Source organism: Exophiala xenobiotica, assembly GCF_000835505.1.
Source record: "Exophiala xenobiotica strain CBS 118157 unplaced genomic scaffold supercont1.4, whole genome shotgun sequence".
Taxonomy (NCBI): Eukaryota; Fungi; Ascomycota; class Eurotiomycetes; order Chaetothyriales; family Herpotrichiellaceae; genus Exophiala; species Exophiala xenobiotica.
Window position 1 is genome coordinate 3,406,256 of NW_013562491.1, and position 19,582 is coordinate 3,425,837.

The following is a 19,582-nucleotide window of genomic DNA, read 5'->3' on the forward strand; positions in this document are numbered from 1 at the left end:
TCAATTGTGCAGTATCCCGACAAAGGGCATTGTGGGGAATCCTGCAATCCGGTCCAAAGCAATTGCAGTGAGAGTCTGATGGCGAAATACGTAATATATATTGGCTTGACCAATGCATATCGAAGGCGTGAGGCTGGGGAGAGACTGCCCCAGTCTCGCGCGCATGCAAGGTAAGATAAGACTTGAAAGTCAAGTTGTGTCGGGACCACGAATTGATGCTGCTAGAAGTCCATCTCATCTCAAGCTTTTCTTGAAAGTTTCCCCATCGCATTCAAGCAACAGAAAGACCTGGTGCTCTGGATAGGTACAACAGGGACAAGAAAGAACAAAACATAAGCAAGAAGCGCCAAAGGTTCTTTGTTGCACAAAGCTAGCAGTTGTGAGCGAGGGCAAGACAGTGTGTAAGGAACAACATACCAGAAGGTTGCCAGAAGCATCCGACAGCAAGGGAAGACATCATCATGCTTCCAGAACGCGCTTGCCTTCATCGCTTTCGACGCTGATCAGGGAGACAGAGCCTTGCGACAGCTCCGCTTTCACGTCCGGCCAGGCTGTGGGGTCTACGCATCTTTGAGCTTCCTCGATCACGTAGGTGGTGAAGCCTGCTTTTGCGGAGCCCAGGGCAGTGTCCTTGACGCAATAATCCCCAGCCAGACCGACAACGTACACGTGGGTGATTTTCCTGGCCCTCAGGAGGTCGGCAAGGTCAAGATTCACACCTCCCGCTCCCGCAGTCATATTGCCAAAGGAGTCGGAAAAGGCAGAGTACATCTCGACCCTGGAGTCCATGCCCTTTTTAACCGTGGTGTCGATCTTGGAAAGATCGATCTCGTCAATGATCTCAGCTCCATTGGTTTGTTGCACGCAATGAACCGGCCACAGTCGCTGTTTCATCGTTTGCTCCGGCTTGTTGGCTACTAAGTTCTTCATGTCTATGAAAGATTCGAAAGGTCTGTTGTTCGGAGCAACATGATTTGCGGCGAATGAAACGTGGTCTTTTGGATGCCAATCCTGAGTGGCAACCTTTAAGGCGAACTTGGGGGAAGCGAGCAGGCGGTTAACCAGTGGAACAATGTCTCGGCCTCCTGTGACAGCCAGAGAACCATCCTGTCAGAGCTCGTCAGTTCCCAAGATCGATACACAGATAGTGGTGTCAAGGGTGTACGGGTGGGCAGAAGTCGTTCTGCAAATCGACCACGATGAGTGCAGGCCTGATGGCCATGATTCTGCTTTGGGTTGATGTCTTGCGAGAAGATATGGGCCGCGAAAGCTGACATGCGGCGGTCGCTAAGACGCCGCAAGGGCTCGGCACGTTATTTGAGTTAGAATCAATCAGTCCAAAGCAGCCCTGATGAGGCGGATGATACAATATGTTCACAGCGTGGAAAAGGAAGGGAGATACACCGTAGGGATGGACTCAATGTCGCATGTGAGGAGTACCCGGCTAAGTTTCCTATTTGAGGTTGGGGCTCATGCAGCGACGGCTTAGGGAGTCTTTTGTATTTCGCTCCCCCAAGACTTCCCTTCCCATATCATACATCTCAATCAGCGCCTGAGGCTTCAAATCACTTATACCTGGCTGTGGCAACTGCTGCTCGATCTAAAGGAGTTTGTGATCGGTCGACCAAAACTTTGGAGATTCAGTAGTCGTGTTATCATCTCTAACTTCACTTCACTTGCAGCCTACCCTCTCGACCAACTTCCTACCTATTCCCACTGCGGCGCATCCTTCGCCATCACCTGCAAGTGGAGTGGACGAGTGGCTGCTGGGGACATTGCGAAAGGATACAACTCTAGGAAGCATAATAAACAGAGCGCATCATGTCCAAAACCTCGGTGGTGAGCAGCCTCTGTGAAGGATAGACTCGTGGATTCCGCAGGACGTCTGCGTGATCTGCGCCTCCAATGTATTGGCACGTCCAGGACGGTTGAGCTGACATATCACTCGTACACAGGGTGACGTCTATGCGAAGGTCATCAACGATGTCTGCGAATCATCACGACAAGACTTTGAAGAGGGTGGTGTTGAGCTGGCAACATTGGACTTGTTGAGATCGGTAGGTCACATTCCTTCATCAACCAAGTGGCCGTCATGGGGTTATGCATCATCAAATCCCTTCTCTTCATCGATCTCAGACTCGAGATCCATCATCCGACCACATTCATCAAAGAATTCCCTTGAGATGGAAAGGTGTCGAGCAGGCGGATCTTGACAGGCAGTCATCGTGTGCAGTGGGCGAGGCGAGCGAGAGAGGGCCGGGCAGGCGAAGCGGGGGAAGCGGGCAGTCTTTGAAGGCGGCCCCTTTGAGTCATGCTCTTAAATACGCCACGTCGCCTGCCCAGCCTGAGCCAACCCACCCTCGCTAACCTCTTTTGGACCACTCTTGTTTCTCCGTCCTCCGTTCTTTACCTCCAGGGACAATGACTGACAGACTCTCTCGACATACAGGAATGGCAGAAGAAGCTTTCAGGACTCAAGGTCGCCCAACTGCCATGGGATCCTCCTCCAGTGCCGACCAAGGAACAAACACTTCCCAGCAACGCCAAACCTATTCCCACAACGCTGCCCAGCAATGGCAATATCCGTAGTCCTCCACCTCAACCATCTGTCCCTTCACAGCCCGTCATCAAGACCGAAAACAATGTCGCTCCCCCGTCATACCCCCCTCAACCTCAACAGCTTCCGCCCCCTCAGTCATACCAGGCTCCTTCATTCCAGCAAGGTCAACCAATGACAGCGCGCGACCGGGCAGCCATGAACCTCCATCAGACCTACGGTCCACGGGCAGGGCCTCAGATCGCTCAGCTCCAATCAAATCAGTCTCGTGTCCCCCTACCGCCTCAGTCAAACCCAGCTTCCAACTACATCAAACAGGAAGACTCGCTATCATTCCCCAACGTCCAAGATTACACAACCTCACAGGTCAGCGAACCACTCAAATCCAGTCAAACCGACGGTGCCAGCGAGCCCCGAGATGACTGGACCGCCGGATATGCCCAGCGAAAAGCGTTCTCTGCCACACACGGCGCCGACGGTGACCGTCTCATGCGCGAACACTTCCGATCGTCCCAACAAGCCCTGGAAGGCGGTGGTCTCCTCGTGACCCTCGACGACCGACACGTGCCTAGTAAATCGACCATGCGCCATGTCAACAGCCTCGCAGGAGAACCATCGTCAGCACCCACACCATCAAGCATCACACGTGCTCAGGGCGACGCAGCAGGCGATGATGACGATGACGTCGAGGACGAAGACGCTATCAACTCCGACCTCGACGACCCGGATGACCTGGCTGCCAACGCAGAGAACGGCGAGGAGACAGACCAGGTCATGTTGTGCACGTACGACAAGGTCCAGCGAGTCAAGAACAAGTGGAAGTGCACTCTGAAGGATGGTATCTTGAGAGTCGAGGGGTCCGAGTAAGTCTTCCCTCTCGTCGGGGAGTGCGAAGGCCATGCCTTGCTAATCTAGTGTGTAGATATGTCTTCCACAAAGGCAACGGCGAGTTTGAATGGTGATAATGCTCCGAACGAAGAGCCGTCCGCCATGACCTACCCTCGTGGCTCCGACGGACGCTGTGCAGGGATGCGAAAAGACGGACACAATTGTAACTCCTCCGGACAAGCCGGTGGTGAGGTCGGGCCTTACCTGGTCGCTCTAGCAAGTCCAGCGTGACCAGAGACGATAAGAGCTTTAAGCAGTGTTGTCAGAGTATGAATACTAAGCACGTCTATTCCCCTAGGCAGTCGGGCTGTGCTATGCGAGACAAGACGTGAAATGATTTTCAGGAAAGGCGCGGAAGATGACGGCTTAAACCTCGATGCGGGCTGATGATCATTGGCAGGGGTTGGAAGAAAAGCGTGCTGCTTCGATGTGCATGTTGACGTGAGTAATGGGACGCGGGAATGATATCCTTGCTTTGTGCTCTACTCCGCTTTTTGTTGATGGTAGGAAAATCGACCTTATATCCAAAATTCAATTTTTGCAAACTACATGTTGGGTGTCTATGTGAACAGTCTTATAATATAGGCAAACCAATATTATTGTGCAACTCCTCTAGAGGGAGGCTTTTCCGGAACAATGTCTCGCTCGATAGGATGCGAGTACTCAAGAACGTGCGCACCAGAACTCTGCGCAGCAACTGAAAAGTGGACAATCAAATTTCCTGCAAGCCTTCGATCTATTAGTTCCGAAACAAGGGTGGCGGACTTCATTCAGCAATTTAGACATCGAAACCGCTTCAACACGTGAGCCATCGTAATCACAATTAAGTGTAAGCTCAAGGCAACCCCTCTTCGATATCTCCTGTACCCGGTTCCTCAGTAGTTTCGACATCATTGAAGACCACAGGATCTCTTGGGTTCACTCGATCAGGCAGAGGAATCTGCGACAGCCTGTAGATTCCCTTGCGTGCAGCAGCGGAGAGATGAGCTAGCCTTGGAGGTACGTTAATAACTGAGGGGTCCGTGGGAAGATCCAAGATCGGTGCTGGCTTCGCAAACTTTCTGACGAGTTCCTTTGCGCAGAGAACACCTTCAGCGAAGAAATAATCAAGGAATGGAAGAAATGCCTTCTCACCACGTCGTTATGCCAATGACGCAAAATATTGAACAGTTGATGACGCTCTTGCTGTCCTCCATTGATGTCCTCCGTCCAAATGTATTCGTCAAAGAGATTCTAATCTGTTGCTTCCTGGCCGGGGAGCTCATCTGAGCGAGTATGTTCGCAGGGGGCAAGGTCATATGCTACTCGGTCTTGCTCAAGCGGACTCAGGGTCGAAATGGGTATGTTGGGAAGACGGAAATTCGCAGAGCCGGCCCGATACAACAGAGTGCGCCATCCTGGATCCAAGATCGGTAGCAGTGTGCCCTCGTGGTAGTCAACAAGTCTCTTGCGCTGATACTGCCACTCCATAATGAGCCTCTCTGCACCGCCATCGCATAAACGGACACCCGTCCGGATAGCCGCCGTGTTCAAGCCGCGAAAAGAGGCAGTAGTCCTGGTCAATGGCACGAGACGGTCCAGAAAGAGAGAACTTGTAAAGCTAACGATATTTTCGAAGCAGAGCAAGTGGAAATAATCTGAGAAGTGACCTCGTTAGCCGAAGGCTGACCTTGTACTAGGACAGGAATCCAACATACCCGGCCCGGTACTTAAAGAATCAGTATCAAAGACATTAGGATACACAGATAGCACATATGTATCGTCTATTAGCCCTTCGTGGCAAAGGTGCAAGGTGCAGCGCTGTCGCGCAAGTATGGGAGTGCCACGCTCAATGAAGAGGCGTCGTCCAGGCCGTTGTAAGGCGGCCCACAGTTGATCGTGGTAAGCTTGGAGCACTTGCTTGGTGGCGTCGGAAAACCTTTCGGGATCCATAGCTTGAGCTTGATACGAATCCATGATGAATGAAGTGAAATGGATGTGGAATGTTGCTGCACAAGAGAATAGATGAACGAGGAATGGCTGAAGTGATGAAGGATGATAGTGATCAACGGCGGTGCTAGTACTTCAACTTGGTGCATTCCTTATATGAGGTCTGCACTTGCCTTCACGACCGCATGATTCCAGACAGATGTTACCTAACTCGAGTGAGAATGCTTTCATAATGGAAACTGAAGGCAAGAAGGATGGGTTGAAGGGCAGGATGAGACCTTTAACAAAAGTCGATGCCATTAGGATAGATGCGCGGGTGCATAGGGACCCCACGTTAGTTAGGCGTTGCCCGGCTCTGCCGTGTCTCCGCTTGGTCTGTGAGAGAAGTGACGTAATGCGCAGACGTCGCCAGCCCAGAAGTTGGTGAAGTGTTTTGTTCCACTGCGTCTGCCTTTTCTGCCCGCTTTAAGTTCTAACTTCTGCTTGCTCAATCCTCCTTCTCTCGTCGTTCTACCACAACAACCTGATCACTAGAAGCGTACATTGTCCTTGGGCTTCGTCGACCTATTTACTTCTCAACAGCTCTACCACCTGCCATACTCCCAATCCATCACCATGACGCTCTACTACAGTCTGGTCAGTAGCCTTTCGTGGATCAACTGCAAAGATCAATGCAGGCAGCTGCTTTCGTTCAGAAGGTCCTAATTTATTCCTCTAGGTCTTCGCCATCCTGGTGTCAGAGATGGTTCTGTTCATGGCTCTCGTCGTCCCGATGCCTTTCACCGTCAAGCGGAAAATGTTCAACTTTATTTCGGAGAGTCCACTAGTAGCAAAACTACAATACGGGATGAAGGTCAGCAAGTTTTCCGCAGTGTTCGGATAAACGAGACTGATGGTCTGCAGATCACTTTCATCTTCATTCTTATTCTTTTCCTCGACAGTGTCAACCGCGTCTACCGTGTCCAAGTTGAAATGGCCTCTCTGATGAATGACGGCACAGGGGCAGGGTAAGGCGATGACGCAAAGTCTGACTACTCTGAATCGGCTGACCATGAATAGACGAGCTGCTGCAATGGGTAGCGACCGTATGGAGGTCCAAGCACGCAAATTCTACTCTCAGCGTAACATGTACCTGACCGGCTTCACTCTCTTCCTGTCTCTGATCCTCAACCGTACCTACGGCATGATCCTCGACGTCCTCCGCCTGGAAGAGAAGGTCAAGATGTACGAGGGAGACCCGCAAGCCGGTGGCAAGGAAGGAGAGAAGCTTGGAAAGCACTATCGTGCAGACCAAATCGGAGAACTGAAGAAACAACTTGAGAAGAAAGACAAGGCTTTGGAGGCGATGAAGAGCCAGGCTGAAGGCTTGCAGAAAGAGTACGACGCCCTAAGCGTCAAGTACAACCAGCTCAACCCCAGCGATGGTGACAAGAAGAGCAACTAAGGACAATGCATGCCGAAGCTGGGCTTGTGTGAACAGTTGGCGTAGAGTGGCGTTGGTGCTGCGTCACGCTAGGATGATAGATACCTTTTTTGGAAGGACGATAGGAAGGGGATGCAGTGGCGGGAGGGAGTCAGGACAAGAAGTAGGACGACTCTTTTTGGACTCGACTGAAGAGGTGTCGAGTACATGCTGTTCCAGCTCAAAATGGCAATAGATATTATTTCTGGACGATGATGCCACACCACTTGTGCCATGCGAAAGCTGTGCCAAACTTCTCCGCCGTAAACCTCGTGTCTCGGCTCATATTCAACCCGATACTTTGAGATATATTTTGTGCCGAGAGACTTCGAACCACATCTAATCAAGTAGCGAGAATGAGAAGGTGAGCACGCGCTCATATGGAGAGCCAATCACGTCCTTTCACGTCTCCCTGTCCTTTCGTTCCGACAAGGCGATAATCTTGAAGACCCTTGCATAAATGCTTCCCTCTGGCGTCTTTCCCAAGGGCGACTGCGGCGTGGGCTCATCAGTAGGTAGACCGAGTGTTGTTGAGAAATTCGCCGTCAAGACTCGGCATCTCGAATGTCTAGCCGGCTTTCTGGAAGGAGAACGTACGGAAACGTCTAGGGTCACCGTCTGCCGTGCAAAACGTGAACTGTTAGAACTGAAAGGTGTCGGCATGAACGTCATCCAACTGATCCCAACAATTACAAAATCTTGAGTTGAGAGCATCGAAAAGAAACGAGGACAGATGTCTTGGATCCTGCGCTTTCGGACTTTGACCGTCCAGTCGCTTGGCCAGCGAACCTCATGGATTGAGTCAGACTGCTCTAGCTCTTTTTCTTCAACCTCACAATTCAAGTATCTCAGACGCTCGGGCGTTCCGGCGCCTACTGTTGCAAGCTTGCTCAGGTCAAGTATCCCTCATAGACCTGGGTCCGCCGCCCCCGAATAACAGTCTCAGACTTCGTGTAAGCTGCTATGCGAATATGCGGCAGCTTCATCGCGAGGGGAAACCATTCTACACCCAGTATTGTCGCAACTGGTGCCTCGTCCACCTCGTCCAACAGTACTATGACGAATCCGGCATCCGACTGGCCGAAGTTCACAATTTATTCCCCCATATCACGGAGAGCCCGGACTACGAACGATGCCACGTTACTTGACGCCACACAGAAGAAGCAGGCAGAGGCTACAGATGCAATATGTGGCGGAGTCCTGGGGCAACCGTACCTGAATGAGACCCGATTCCGCCAGTCGCTTCACGTTGCCAGCGGGACAATTCAACAGTGCAATTAAGCATTAGCTTGTCTTGTGAATGGACGCCACATCAATGAGCTTTTTCCTTTTTCTAGAGTCCGTGTTTGAATGGGATGCAAATGACGTCCTGGAGCTCGATCTCTCTCCACAGCCTCGGCAATCAAAAAGAATCTCGTCGATCCTTGGACTATCATTCCACCCTGCTGCCGTGCACGTGCGGCAAACCTGAGGCTGTTACAGGCTCCTGTGAAACTTCATGCTTTGTCCGGATCGGACTTCCTGTGCTCAAGCCCAAGGCACCACTGCACTGCGTCGTACCCTTGCACTACCTCATCGTCTCCTCTCTGGCGAAGCTACGATCAAGAAGGCAGCTGCATTGGCATCCCAGGCCCCCGGCATGCCTAATACATGACTGTCGATTGGATGCACACCCCAGCAGCCGTAGCTTCGCAGCTACATCTCGAGCTTCCCCGGCTTCCCGCACGTCTCCCAGGACGCAGAACGTGCTCAGATCCCAGCTCAACCGGGTACTAAGGTGGGAAGCTCAAAGCTATAAGTTCCTGGGAGCAGGCCATCCCGTCAGGATTGAGAAAAGCTGAGTCGACCTTCGCTCGTGACAGTCTTCAAGATGATGCAGTCTCTCGTTTTCTTATCTTTGATAGCGGCCACATTTGCTTCGTACGGAGCAAACCTCAATTACCGTTCTCCTTCCGTGAACCACCCTGCCCTGGGCATCTCAGTCCGCAAGGTAGTCAAGCGTCACAATCCCAGGTCCGCGTTTGCAGCTGGTTCGCTCAATTTCACTCACGGTGTTGCCTCCGGTGATCCATACCCAAACAGTGTGATCCTGTGGACGAGATGTCCTCCTACTTTTGACGACGTCAACAACAACAGCACCACCTCTGGTTTCGTGCCACTGTACAACCCTGTTCCCATCTACAACGACACCGACGAGGCCAAACCGGTGTCCACTGCTCCAGTGTGCTTGAACTGGAAGATCGCCTCAGACAACAAGCTATCGTCTGTCGTTGACTCTGGCACTGTCTACACCAGCTCAGACGTCGACTACACTGTCAAGGTTGAAGCCACTCATTTGAGTCCATTCACACAATACTGGTACCAGTTTACTGTCTGCAACTCGAATCAAACGTCTATGGTCGGCCGAACCAAGACGACTCCTGCCCCAAACGATAACGTTTCGGGTATCAATCTTGCAGTCTATTCTTGCAGCAATTTCCCATTTGGCTTTTTCAATGCCTACGGTAACCCAGTCCGCAAGGACTCCGTGGACTATGTGATCCATCTAGGAGACTATATCTACGAGTACAAGAACGGTGACTACGGTTGGGGTCAGAGCATTGGTCGTGTCCCACTACCAGACAGAGAGATTTACACTCTCTACGACTACCGCAAGCGACATGCCACTTACAGGACAGATCTGGATCTGCTTGCCAGCCATCAGAATTTCCCATGGATTCCTGTTTGGGATGATCATGGTAAGTTTTGCATAACATAATACCAGGATGCAGGAACTGATAGTCAACGCAGAGGTCGCCGACAACACCTATCGAGATGGTTCGTCCGAGCTCAACAACACTGAAGCATCCTTTGTGGAAGACGGTGGTGTCTCCGTCGATCAACGCAAGATGAACGCCGTTCGTGCGTATTTCGAGTGGATTCCAATCCGCCAAGTCGAAATGGGCGACGATGTAAGCTTCAAGTCTTTTCATATACTCTCCATCAAGTTCTTACCCTGCTCTAGCTCCGCATCTGGCGAAACTTTCAAATCGGCAATCTTGTCGACCTGATCATGCTCGACACTCGACAATACGACCGATCCATCACCGACTTGTACTGGAACACGCACTACGTTCACCAGATCTCTAACGACGCCGGGCGGTCAATGATGGGCTCCCGCCAAGAAAACTGGTTCTACTCGTCTCTCATCAACTCCAAAAACCGCGGCGCGAAGTGGCGCGTCATCGGCTCCCAGACAGTCTTCAGCCGCATCAACGAGTCGCTGGCATACGGCAACGTTGATCCCCTAGACTACGATGCCTGGGATGGATACCAGGCCAACCGGAACCGGACATACCAGACGCTATATAACAACAACATCACAAATAACATCATGATTTCTGGCGATTCCCACGCGAACTGGGTGTCCGACCTCGTCTGGCTCGACCATTCGCCGTACGATCCTTCGACTGGGGCAGGGTCCATCGGTGTCGAGTTTGCGGGTTCTGCCGTGTCCTCCCCATCGCCAGCGGGTCAGAACATTTCTATCGCCGCAAGTGTGCAGGGGAGCCAGTGGCTCGTCGGGGCGAATCGCGAACTGCAATGGAGCGAGCTTTACTACAGGGGTTACTATGAGTTGCATATCACACAACAGCAGGTGCAGGCGCAGTATTTTGGCATGCCGACGCTCGTGAATCGGAACCCTGGAGAGATCTCACTCGCAAACTTCACGGTGTTGAGTGGTGAGAACAGATTGCACAGGTTCAATGGCACCGTCGTGCCTGCTCCGGTCGAGAACGGCTACGTCAAGTTCGGACAAGTCAAGCAGACCAATATCACCAACTCGACAGATACGGGCTTGTACTATATCAGCCATGACAATGTGGAGGATATCTGATGGGCGAAATCTTTGACTGTCGCAGTGCGCGGTGTGAAGTAGCCTACACATGGCTGAGAGGTGATACTAATGGCACACATACACAGTAAAATGGGCTGAATAACGCATCTAATAACAAGAGACACTTGGTCACCGCGACCATTAACGAAGTAGAAATACAGCCGAGGATTATATGTTTCCTTAGGTACTTGTGTGTAGATGGAGGCTTCAAGTCAGCCTCGCTTACTCATCGTGCACCATGCACCCACCATAGGCTCACAAGGCTGAATGCGGTGTGGCTTGGTATCATTCACTCACTAACCTCATGTCTGCGAACTCTTTCGTCTTACCAATTAAGTCGGCTACTGGCTTCAATTTCACGGGTCGAGGTTACATAGCAGCCTGAAAGGTTGATTGTCCATAAGCCTCGATGACGATGAAGTCGGAGCTAACCTAACGACTTCGCTATTCGGGTGAGTCACAGTCATATTCAATAGGCTTCGGCGGGTTTGATGCACAGCTTCCAAGGCATTATTCAATCAGCCTAACAGGGAGCCTGTACGGGGGAAAGAGGCGTTCGCACCGACGCCCAACTGGACGGATACCGTTATTGCGTGAAGATTTCAGCAAGTCTTCATTCTCGGTATCGATTTTTCTCCAGTGAAAGAGGGACAGCGAAGGGAAAAGTAGGCCATCTTGAAATCCGTCCATCACGACCGTGTCTTTTCGTTTGACTCGAATCGAGCTCTCTGGGCCTTTGCACCACTGCAACAATTCCGTGAACCACCATATCCAGTACAAGCGCGGTACCTCTTTCACAGTCGTTCTAACTCGAGAAGAGTCTGACTCTACTGTTCTGACCACGACTACATACCTTACCTCGAATCCACCAGTCTCATTCTGAGAGACCTGCCCAAGAAGGTTGCTGCATCTGGAAACAATTGCGTAACTCAGCTTCGAGTTCATCAAGCTCATCCTCTCACATCTCTTACAAGAATTCTTCTCTTCCCTCGACCACCGGAGCCACAGTTCTATTCTTCCAAAGTCCATCACCATCACCATGCCATCCGATCCAAACCTCCTCGCCTCTGCGGTCCCACGCATCGGCGTTGCAGTCTTCATCGTCCACCCCTCACCAACGCCTTCAGACCCGTCGGGCTGGAAATTCCTGGTAGGCCAGCGCCTCGGGTCCCACGGCAGCGGCACATGGGCCCTTCCGGGGGGACACTTGGAGATGGGCGAGAGCTTTGAAGATTGCGCCGCGCGCGAGGTTCTCGAAGAAACGGGCCTCGTCGTAGAACACGTTGCCTTTCTCACGGTGACGAACGATGTCTTGCCTCAACGTGAGGGCGGAAAGCACTATGCTACGATTTTCATGACTGCGAGAGTTGAAGCGGATGCAAATGGCCTTGCTCCTGCTCGACCTGAAGAGTCTGAATGCGGGACAGGACGCGGCAACGTTGGCACGGGGACGAGCGGGAGTGAGAAAGACCTCGAAATGCCAGAAGCACGAATCATGGAACCGGAAAAATGCACTAGGTGGGAGTGGGTGCAATGGGGACAATTGGAGACATGGGTTGCGGCGCAGATTGAGCGGGAGAAGGGCAGCGTGTCTGCGGACGAGGGTGATGATGATGCTCGTCCTTTGTTCTCGCCGATGGTCAATTTATTGGTGCAGCGGCCGGGGATTGTCCCTCGCCTGAGCTAGTGGCGATGGATTATGTTAACAAAGGGTTGGTAACAGCGGAGCGGGATGGTAGTGGGATGGCAGAGAGCACTACACTGAGTGAGCCGTGATGAGGTTCCGAGGACGATGGGGGAAGTGGCTGTCAACGGACCATCCGAGCTCATGTTCGGCTACAGTGGAAGCGGGCGATTTATCAATGTGGTTCAGAATGGCCTGGGTGGCGAACTTATGAAGCACGACAAGACGAAAAGAGCAAACTAGTCAGTATAAAGGCTCGAAGTTAGCAACTTGAATAAAGTCTACTGAAAGTGACGATAGATTTCGACGAAGCTAGAATGCTGATTGAAAATGGCTTCAACTCCAGTCGTGAGAAAAATCTCGATCTCTGTCTGTATGTGGTGACCTTCGGAGGAATCATTTGCATTATTCTTCGTTATTCTGGCCCCCTCTAGATCGGAATAACAATCTCTCGTCGCTTCTCTTCCATTGGCCATCGATGGCGATGTTGCGAACTTTGGTGTGGCCAGTCGTTTGGCCATTTCGTTGTTGGAAAATGCAAATCATCGAAGGAATGCAAGACCCTCAATGCGAACGCTCTTTTCGTAAGCTCCTAGGGTTTCAAGCTCCTGCGCCTCATATTACTTCCTCGTTTTTATGCCATCCGCCCCATTACATGCACCTCATATATCATCAACGCTGGTATAAACTGGTTATAGTGGGCATCAAGGCCATCAACGTCCGAAAACGGCCTGAAGACCGTTCGCTTTTTGGTCCACCCTCGGATGAATATTCCCAAGGGGGATGTTCTCGAAAGATTCATTGGTGAAAGGAAAAGTAGCAAACTGTCGCTGCTTGTCTTCCTTTCGTCGTTATCGAAACACCCTATCAGGACCCGGTGGAGCAGCATTGAATTTGGGTTCCAATGTCATAGGTAGGACGTCCGTCATGGGCACATCTTGAGCAAAAGGTTGAGGCCGTGATTGTTCGGCAATTGTTCTTATCGGTCTCGGCGACCTTTGTTGCTCTTTTACGATCAGCGGCGTGCTGGATCCCGAGCTTGTTTTGGAGTGTTCGCCATTGGTCATGGTGTTGCGGTGGTGAGGAATGGGAAGATCCTCACTGTATCCCGGGGATGGGAGGTTCTCTTGTGGACCGCTGGAACCATTGGACAGCGATGCTGGAGCATGTCTGGAGTTGAGGATGGTTCCGGGTTTCGGTGAGAACAGGGTCCTGTCTTTCCATTCTGTGAAGGTGGCTGCAGTGGGTGAATTTGGGAAGAATGAAGGGCATGGCACTCTACCAGGGTTCTTGGCGGCGGCTCTGGCAAAGGCTCGCTGGTACGCGATTTCACCGCCTGGATCTTCAAAGGTAGTTTGCGGCGAGGCTGCCAGGTCGGGTCGATATCCTCGCTCGTTCCATGGATGGTCGGGGTGGTCAAGTGGAAGCTTGAGTCTCGGATGAATTACAAACTGCTCCTTCTCTCCGTTCATGGCATACACTTTTTGCTCTTGTCTGGAACGACCAGTCGACGTTCAAACAAATGGCGATCCAGACCACTTGACAGATGGGCAGGAACCGTGAACGATGTCGATGGTGATCGGAGGATGCAGTGGACGTCCAGTCCCCAATTGCCGAGGGGTTGGTGGACGGTTCACGAATCCAACATCAAAGTGGATAAGAGGGGTCTGCCACAGTAAACTATTGCATCAAGAAACGAAATAGTGGTACTTGTACGAGTACAAGAAGGTTATGAGGTTCCTGGGCGGCTGCTGCCGTGTACCACAGTTAAGAACAATTAAGTGGATGTCGTCGCCGAGAAGGAAAAGCAAGGAAAAGGCACGAGCGGCGCGGCAGAAACATGTAAAATACTATGGCAATGCAGCTTGCAGGAGACGCACCTCAAAACGCATTGAAAACATTTTTCTGACCCTTGCAAGCGAATTCCCTCAAGCCAATTGTTGGTCAAGGGTCTTCTGCCTTGTACATACTCGTACTCGTGGCTCTTAGCAGGCTCGCAGGCCGCTGAGGGCAACACCTCTGGGCACATGAGGGCCAATAATCGGCCGTGGATGGAGGCTTCCAGGGTTACACAAGGCCTGTCACTGTCAAACATTCTCCGCCACCCAGGATCGCTCTGGCTGCTCTGTCAATGCTGCAACCTTGCCTCTGGTCGTTTCTCGGTCCCTCATGCATTATGCACATCATTTATGGAGCAATGTCACTTCCCATCTTTCCATTACATACGTGGATCGCCTCTGCTGTCTCGATCAAGTCTACGGAGTACGAAAGGTGGACGAGGTGACGAGGTGCCTCTTCCGACGGTCCAACGCAATTTCAATTTCAACGTCAAGGTCCACTGGGATCGCTATGAGTATCCCCCGGACGAACTGTTCATCAGAGATCTTGCTCGCATAACTCGCTATGGGATCGAGCATGAGATTGAGCATGTTGAGGATGCTTGCGTCGATTTATTATGTACCTCGATGCCAGTCAGTCGGTAAGTATTGAGGTGAGAAGCGTAAGAAGTCCGTCTACCGGACTCAGATAATATGGAGGGGCTGGGTGAACTTGGCCCCTACGTAAGAAGCCGATCAGGCTCTGGAGTCTGGGCGAGAGATGGTCAGGGCCTCGTGGGTACGGAGTACCTTACCTAAATGCAGTGCCAACAAAACGTCAACCAACGGGCCCATGCTTTTTCGTCGCTCGACGCCTAAGTTACTGGTCGTGTCAGTGGTAGCAGCCAAAGCCCGGTGAGCCCGCGGTGGCCCCGAGGGGTTCAACGCTCGTCAACGCTCTTAACGCCCTTTCCGACCCTCTAGTGCCTCTTCACGCCTCTTCAGGCTACTGGTGGGGGACTGGTGGCGACCGTCGAAAGATTAATCGCAGCTAGACTCGAAATAGAAGAATCTTCTTGTTTATTCTGTGCCTGCGATTGGTGGGTTGCATCTCTTATCAGCAGCCCACGCTTTCTGGCACATGTCCCCTTGCCCTCCTGGCCATTTCCCTCCGCCGCCCTTTGAAATTCGGGCTCTACCATGAGTGCCATGTTACCTTGGGATCCTCTCAACTCCAGAAAAAATCCAATGATACTTTCTCAGTGTTCTACTCTAGGAGGTTTGAAGAGCCGCTCTGGCGTTTTATTGTTGATTAGACAAAAGACGCAAGACCCCTTACTTCCTGCACTTTTATGTGAATACTAATTCCTTTATCCTCCACAACCATCCCACCTGCAGCAAGTCGACAGCCCTCGGTTGGTTTGACATCCCACCACCCACGTCCGTGACAGCCTCATCCCTCAGCTCCCATCGGGTTGCCTTTTCCATCCTGTCGGCAATCTCCCTCCGTTGGTGGCATAGAATCTCAGCCTCTGAGATCACATCCGGTGGCGCTAGACTCGTCCTACTGGCCTTCAATTGCAGGGACAGGCTGGTATCGATATACAAGTACAGCGTGATCCCATAGACACCGCATTGTGTCGTGGCGCAGTGACAGTTTGCGGAAACCAGAGCCGTTACCTGAGTCTAGCCCTTTAAACGAATCTCCATATCAACACTGGCTCGTCCTCCGACTCCTCGCTACCATCAGCCGTTGCGACTTTGGCCGCGAGCACCCTTCTACCTCGTATTGCTCTCATGATGACAACCAACTATTCAACGCAGACATATACTATACCTCAGAACCACTTCTTTGCCAGCCAGCAACCCTCGCCCGCCAGCTCGACCTCTCCCAATTCTCCGCGAATGCAAGACTATCTTCAGCAGCATGCGCCCAACCCGTACAAGCAGCTACGGCCGCTAAAGTCGCCGCTCTATGTTCCTGCGGCACTTCGACCGACCGAACACTTCTACACGCCCTCTCCCATGACGCCGCCCAAGAGTTTGCATGAATCGTTGGACACTCTGGAAACCAATGAGACACAAACTGGCAGCCCAGAGCAACAGCAACATATAGACCTCGAATCGTACGATCCGGACTGGATACAAGAGGAGGACCTTGGTGAAGTTACTGGTCCGCCCACAAAAGACCACTGGAAGGTGTGTTGCTGCAGACAAACCCCCCCGCATGCAGGATATGGTCAAATTTGAAAGGCGTTGTTCGCGGCTCAGCTGCACATGTCTCAGACGACCTCAACGTCCATGCATTTTTACAAGAAACAGTGCTAATCTATGTTCCTACAGCCCGACCAAGCTTCCCCTACGTGCGACTCACCCGAATGCCGCTCGACATTCAATCTCTTTGTCCGCAAACACCATTGCCGGCACTGCGGCCACATCTTCTGCTCGTCACATACTCCCTTCACCATCCCTCTCGACCAGTACGCCAAATTCCACCCCGACGGCGTACCCTCCAGAGCATGCGAGACATGCCACCGTCAATACCAACGTTGGGACACTGCGCGCTCGATCCAGCGCAAGAACAGCCAAAATAGCAAGGACGACATCAACAACGAGAGTGGTCCACCCACCCCGTTGGCAGGACCTACAGGCCACCGGCGCATCCTCTCGGGCGGGCTTCGTGGAGGCACACACACCGCAGAAGCTGCTAATAGCGTTCCCAAGGACTGGCATTGGTCGACATTCTGAGCCGGGAGCGAGAAAGAGAAAGATCACGTGATAGATCTGGGTCCGGGTCGGAGAACTCCACGTTCGAGATTATTGTGTGGCACCCGGCACTGACCGACCAAAATAAATTGCGGGAGCCTTGCTGACACGGGAAACACAGCCTCCAGCCATGGCACCCATGGTCAAGCTCGCAAGACCGGGCTGGACCCTGGGAAATTACCACCTTGGCCCTGGCCATCTCGGCCGGACTTGCCGTTGTTGGGTCAAGCCACTGCACCACGACCCGGAAAAAAGGCTCACGTGGCATATCCGTCTGGAGTCTGGACGGGTTAGCGGCTACATGCGGGTGTATCTACTTGATATCATCATCAACATCAGCATCGGTATCAGGCTGCCAAGATTTGCTTGAATCGAAATGGAAAACCGAGCATGACAATCTAGGTCTAGATTGAGCTGCATGACTCAAGGTCGACTCGGCATCAGATGATCAAACCTCTGCCGGTGCCTCGACTTAGGCTGCAAGGACCATGATTTAAGGAAGGCACTCGATTTCACTGCCGAGTGTGGCCGAAAGGAGCAGCTCAGGCCTGTCAAACGTGTGGTTGCACAACATGAATCTGTCACGGACTCATCACAATCATAACGTGTTGAACGGTCTTTGGATATACTCGATTTGGCTTATCGAGACACGAGCACCAGCAAATGTCACGAAGCTGGTTGCGGTCGAATGGAGCATGTAAGACTACGCAATGCAATATGCTAGTTCCAGTGCAGCTCCGAGCTTGAATGCATCTTCGGAAGTACCATGTTTGGCGACTGGACATATCAGATCGGATTCAGCGACATCCAATCAAAGTCGCTGGAAAGCTGTTTATGCATGGCGTCGGAGGTCTTTTGCTTTTTTGCGTATCTGTTCCACTGGAGGCTTGAAAGATCGTGCTTTTCTAATCTGATACAGCCTGGAAATGGAGCCATGCTGATCTGTGTCTGGCTTTGATGGCGAAGAACCGTCTTGGCGATGGGCTGTCTTTGAGTAATGTTTTATTGGGTGGCTTGCTGCGATTTCGCGAGACTGATTCGTTCCCCCTTGACGGTATAGATTTGGGAGGTATTGTTGATAGCGATCGTGTTAGCGAATTAGACCGCAGTGTTTTGTACTCTTGGTTGTCTTTGTCTTCTCTCATGGCTTGCGCTGCAGTACTGAGGATAACATCAAGTCAAACATGGAGCGGGTTGGGAATACAACCAACCTCGTGTATCTCGTTTCATGCATATATAGTCGATTTGAGGCATTCACGTGGACTGACAACGCAGACCTCCATCTTGTCCCTGACAGCAGATCAACCCATTAACTGGCCCAGATCCTCCGGCGGCCATCTTGTCTGGGCGAAGCTCAAACACCGCTTTATACTCTGGAGATACTTCCTCGTGACTTCGTCGGTCATGATATGCGCTTGTTTGCCCTCGCCACTCTCACTCAACTTTTCTCTCGCGGACCGCTCGTGGATGCCGACCATGGTCACACCGATCGGCCAGGCGGCCTTGCCAATCGAGAGCGTGAGGTACTTGTCGTTGGCCTCGACGTACCGCCTGGCTTGGGCGGACCGGACGATCTGGCAGATCGGGTCGAGCAGGTTGTGCTCGAGGTCGGCGCGCTCGAAGCGGCGGAACAACGGCGTGAGGTCTTTCAGGACCTGCAGGTAGGAATTGTGGGCGGCTTTGCCGGACGTGGAGGCCTTGACGGCCGCGTCGCGCTGCGAGAGCGCGAAGGACCATTCGCGTAGGAGCAGTGTGAAGTACGAGGCCAGTTGGCGGTAGAGGAAGGCGTGCTCGGGAGTGTTTTCGGCGGGTAGGGTCGAGGGGAGGAGCATGTCTTTCTCCGGGACGGGTTCGAGGGTCGTCGGGATGGGGCCGTCGCTGAGTTTAGGCTTGAGGGATTTGGGTGCCGTCAGGGCGTGGTAGCGTTTGAGGCGTGAGGCGTGGCTTTCGTCGTAGAGCGCCGCGGGCTCGTTGAGCGAGCGTAGCTTGGACCGCAGTTCGTCGTCGGGGATGTCTTCGAGGCTTGTAGAAGAAGATTTGTTGCCCTCTTCAATGGCGGGGTCTGGTAAATCGGGCAGGCCGAGCCTCTTGCGCCGTTTGCGCTCTTCTTCTCTTTCTTCTTCCAGGCGACGTTTTCGGGACTCTTCGGCCAGACGACGTTTCTTCTCCTCGCGGACCGCAGCGCGCTCGGCTTCTTCTTCCTCGAGTTTGCGCTTCTTGGACGCTCGTTCTTCGCGCTCCGCGTCTATCCTGGCTTGTTCTGCGGCGTAGGCTGCTTCGCGGGCTGCTTCGAGCTCGGCGCGGCGGAGGTATTTCTGCGTAGCTGACGGTGTGGATGGGTCTGGCGATTGTGATTGTGAGGGTGAGGGCGAGGGTTTGGGTTTCGACTTCGCGATTTGGCTGGCCATCAACGATTTGAAGTCCATACTGGTAGTATCAGGATGGCAAGGGCACAAGTACAAAGGTGTTGCGTAAGAAAAGAGTGATGAGTTCTCAGTTCTAGAGTACAAGGCTCTCTGGGAGGATCACTGAGGATTTCTTATGTAGAAGCAAGGCTGCGGCTTTTGGCGGGGATGCCAACGGGAGTGTTAGTCAGCACGCT

General features: G+C 52.4%; 10 protein-coding genes across 11 annotated transcripts; 6 read left to right on the plus strand and 4 right to left on the minus strand.

The window, feature by feature from the left end:
- Positions 1-459: 459 nt before the first annotated feature.
- On the minus strand, positions 460-1,222 carry PV05_07451 (uncharacterized protein; the record flags this gene model as incomplete). Its single annotated transcript, XM_013460275.1, has 2 exons — positions 460-1,107; positions 1,166-1,222. The coding sequence occupies 2 exons, from the start codon at positions 1,220-1,222 to the stop codon at positions 460-462; spliced, it is 705 nt and encodes a 234-aa protein (XP_013315729.1).
- A 315-nt stretch (positions 1,223-1,537) lies between these two features.
- On the plus strand, positions 1,538-4,075 carry PV05_07452 (uncharacterized protein). Its single transcript, XM_013460276.1, has 4 exons — positions 1,538-1,839; positions 1,956-2,057; positions 2,450-3,420; positions 3,480-4,075. Exons 1-4 carry the CDS (start codon positions 1,822-1,824, stop codon positions 3,517-3,519), a joined length of 1,131 nt encoding a protein of 376 aa, XP_013315730.1. The 5' UTR covers positions 1,538-1,821; the 3' UTR covers positions 3,520-4,075.
- Positions 4,004-5,644, minus strand: PV05_07453. Of its 2 annotated transcripts, XM_013460277.1 has the most exons (3): positions 5,143-5,644; positions 4,580-5,082; positions 4,004-4,517 (listed from the first exon to the last, which is right to left on the minus strand). In XM_013460277.1, exons 1-2 carry the CDS (start codon positions 5,399-5,401, stop codon positions 4,679-4,681), a joined length of 663 nt encoding a protein of 220 aa, XP_013315731.1. In that variant the 5' UTR covers positions 5,402-5,644; the 3' UTR covers positions 4,004-4,517; positions 4,580-4,678. The 2 variants fall into 2 exon arrangements, with proteins under 2 accessions (XP_013315731.1, XP_013315732.1); XM_013460278.1 differs by having other exon boundaries at positions 4,004-5,082.
- Positions 5,645-5,837: 193 nt separating this feature from the next.
- PV05_07454 (uncharacterized protein) lies at positions 5,838-7,059 on the plus strand. Its single transcript, XM_013460279.1, has 4 exons — positions 5,838-6,010; positions 6,093-6,227; positions 6,278-6,381; positions 6,434-7,059. Exons 1-4 carry the CDS (start codon positions 5,990-5,992, stop codon positions 6,816-6,818), a joined length of 645 nt encoding a protein of 214 aa, XP_013315733.1. The 5' UTR covers positions 5,838-5,989; the 3' UTR covers positions 6,819-7,059.
- Positions 7,060-7,669: 610 nt separating this feature from the next.
- PV05_07455 (uncharacterized protein) lies at positions 7,670-8,157 on the plus strand. The gene has a single exon (XM_013460280.1). It carries the CDS (start codon positions 7,800-7,802, stop codon positions 8,115-8,117), a length of 318 nt encoding a protein of 105 aa, XP_013315734.1. The 5' UTR covers positions 7,670-7,799; the 3' UTR covers positions 8,118-8,157.
- A 549-nt stretch (positions 8,158-8,706) lies between these two features.
- Positions 8,707-10,713, plus strand: PV05_07456 (uncharacterized protein; the record flags this gene model as incomplete). The annotated part of the gene is made up of 3 exons (XM_013460281.1): positions 8,707-9,574; positions 9,627-9,787; positions 9,841-10,713. The coding sequence occupies 3 exons, from the start codon at positions 8,707-8,709 to the stop codon at positions 10,711-10,713; spliced, it is 1,902 nt and encodes a 633-aa protein (XP_013315735.1).
- A 1,039-nt stretch (positions 10,714-11,752) lies between these two features.
- On the plus strand, positions 11,753-12,400 carry PV05_07457 (uncharacterized protein; the record flags this gene model as incomplete). Its single annotated transcript, XM_013460282.1, has 1 exon — positions 11,753-12,400. The coding sequence occupies one exon, from the start codon at positions 11,753-11,755 to the stop codon at positions 12,398-12,400; it is 648 nt and encodes a 215-aa protein (XP_013315736.1).
- A 240-nt stretch (positions 12,401-12,640) lies between these two features.
- On the minus strand, positions 12,641-14,240 carry PV05_07458 (uncharacterized protein). Its single transcript, XM_013460283.1, has one exon. It carries the CDS (start codon positions 13,867-13,869, stop codon positions 13,249-13,251), a length of 621 nt encoding a protein of 206 aa, XP_013315737.1. The 5' UTR covers positions 13,870-14,240; the 3' UTR covers positions 12,641-13,248.
- Positions 14,241-15,441: 1,201 nt separating this feature from the next.
- Positions 15,442-18,211, plus strand: PV05_07459 (uncharacterized protein). Its single transcript, XM_013460284.1, has 2 exons — positions 15,442-16,413; positions 16,558-18,211. The coding sequence occupies exons 1-2, from the start codon at positions 16,012-16,014 to the stop codon at positions 16,960-16,962; spliced, it is 807 nt and encodes a 268-aa protein (XP_013315738.1). The 5' UTR covers positions 15,442-16,011; the 3' UTR covers positions 16,963-18,211.
- PV05_07460 (uncharacterized protein) lies at positions 17,539-19,493 on the minus strand. Its single transcript, XM_013460285.1, has one exon. The coding sequence runs from the start codon at positions 19,404-19,406 to the stop codon at positions 18,282-18,284; it is 1,125 nt and encodes a 374-aa protein (XP_013315739.1). The 5' UTR covers positions 19,407-19,493; the 3' UTR covers positions 17,539-18,281.
- Positions 19,494-19,582: the final 89 nt, after the last annotated feature.

Bases quoted from the DNA above. Each gene is read 5' to 3' on its own strand.
- PV05_07452 (XM_013460276.1), top strand. The intron at 2,058-2,449 runs GTAGGTCACATT...CTCGACATACAG, and splicing joins CATTGGACTTGTTGAGATCG to GAATGGCAGAAGAAGCTTTC. The intron at 3,421-3,479 runs GTAAGTCTTCCC...TCTAGTGTGTAG, and splicing joins TTGAGAGTCGAGGGGTCCGA to ATATGTCTTCCACAAAGGCA.
- PV05_07453 (XM_013460277.1), bottom strand. From the start codon at position 5,401: ATGGATTCGTATCAAGCTCAAGCTATGGATCCCGAAAGGTTTTCCGAC. The intron at 5,083-5,142 runs GTATGTTGGATT...GTCACTTCTCAG, and splicing joins TTCTTTAAGTACCGGGCCGG to ATTATTTCCACTTGCTCTGC.
- PV05_07454 (XM_013460279.1), top strand. From the start codon at position 5,990: ATGACGCTCTACTACAGTCTG. The intron at 6,228-6,277 runs GTCAGCAAGTTT...GATGGTCTGCAG, and splicing joins AACTACAATACGGGATGAAG to ATCACTTTCATCTTCATTCT. The intron at 6,382-6,433 runs GTAAGGCGATGA...GACCATGAATAG, and splicing joins AATGACGGCACAGGGGCAGG to ACGAGCTGCTGCAATGGGTA.
- PV05_07455 (XM_013460280.1), top strand. From the start codon at position 7,800: ATGCGAATATGCGGCAGCTTCATCGCGAGGGGAAACCATTCTACACCC.
- PV05_07458 (XM_013460283.1), bottom strand. From the start codon at position 13,869: ATGAACGGAGAGAAGGAGCAGTTTGTAATTCATCCGAGACTCAAGCTT.
- PV05_07459 (XM_013460284.1), top strand. From the start codon at position 16,012: ATGATGACAACCAACTATTCAACGCAGACATATACTATACCTCAGAAC. The intron at 16,414-16,557 runs GTGTGTTGCTGC...ATGTTCCTACAG, and splicing joins CCACAAAAGACCACTGGAAG to CCCGACCAAGCTTCCCCTAC.
- PV05_07460 (XM_013460285.1), bottom strand. From the start codon at position 19,406: ATGGACTTCAAATCGTTGATGGCCAGCCAAATCGCGAAGTCGAAACCC.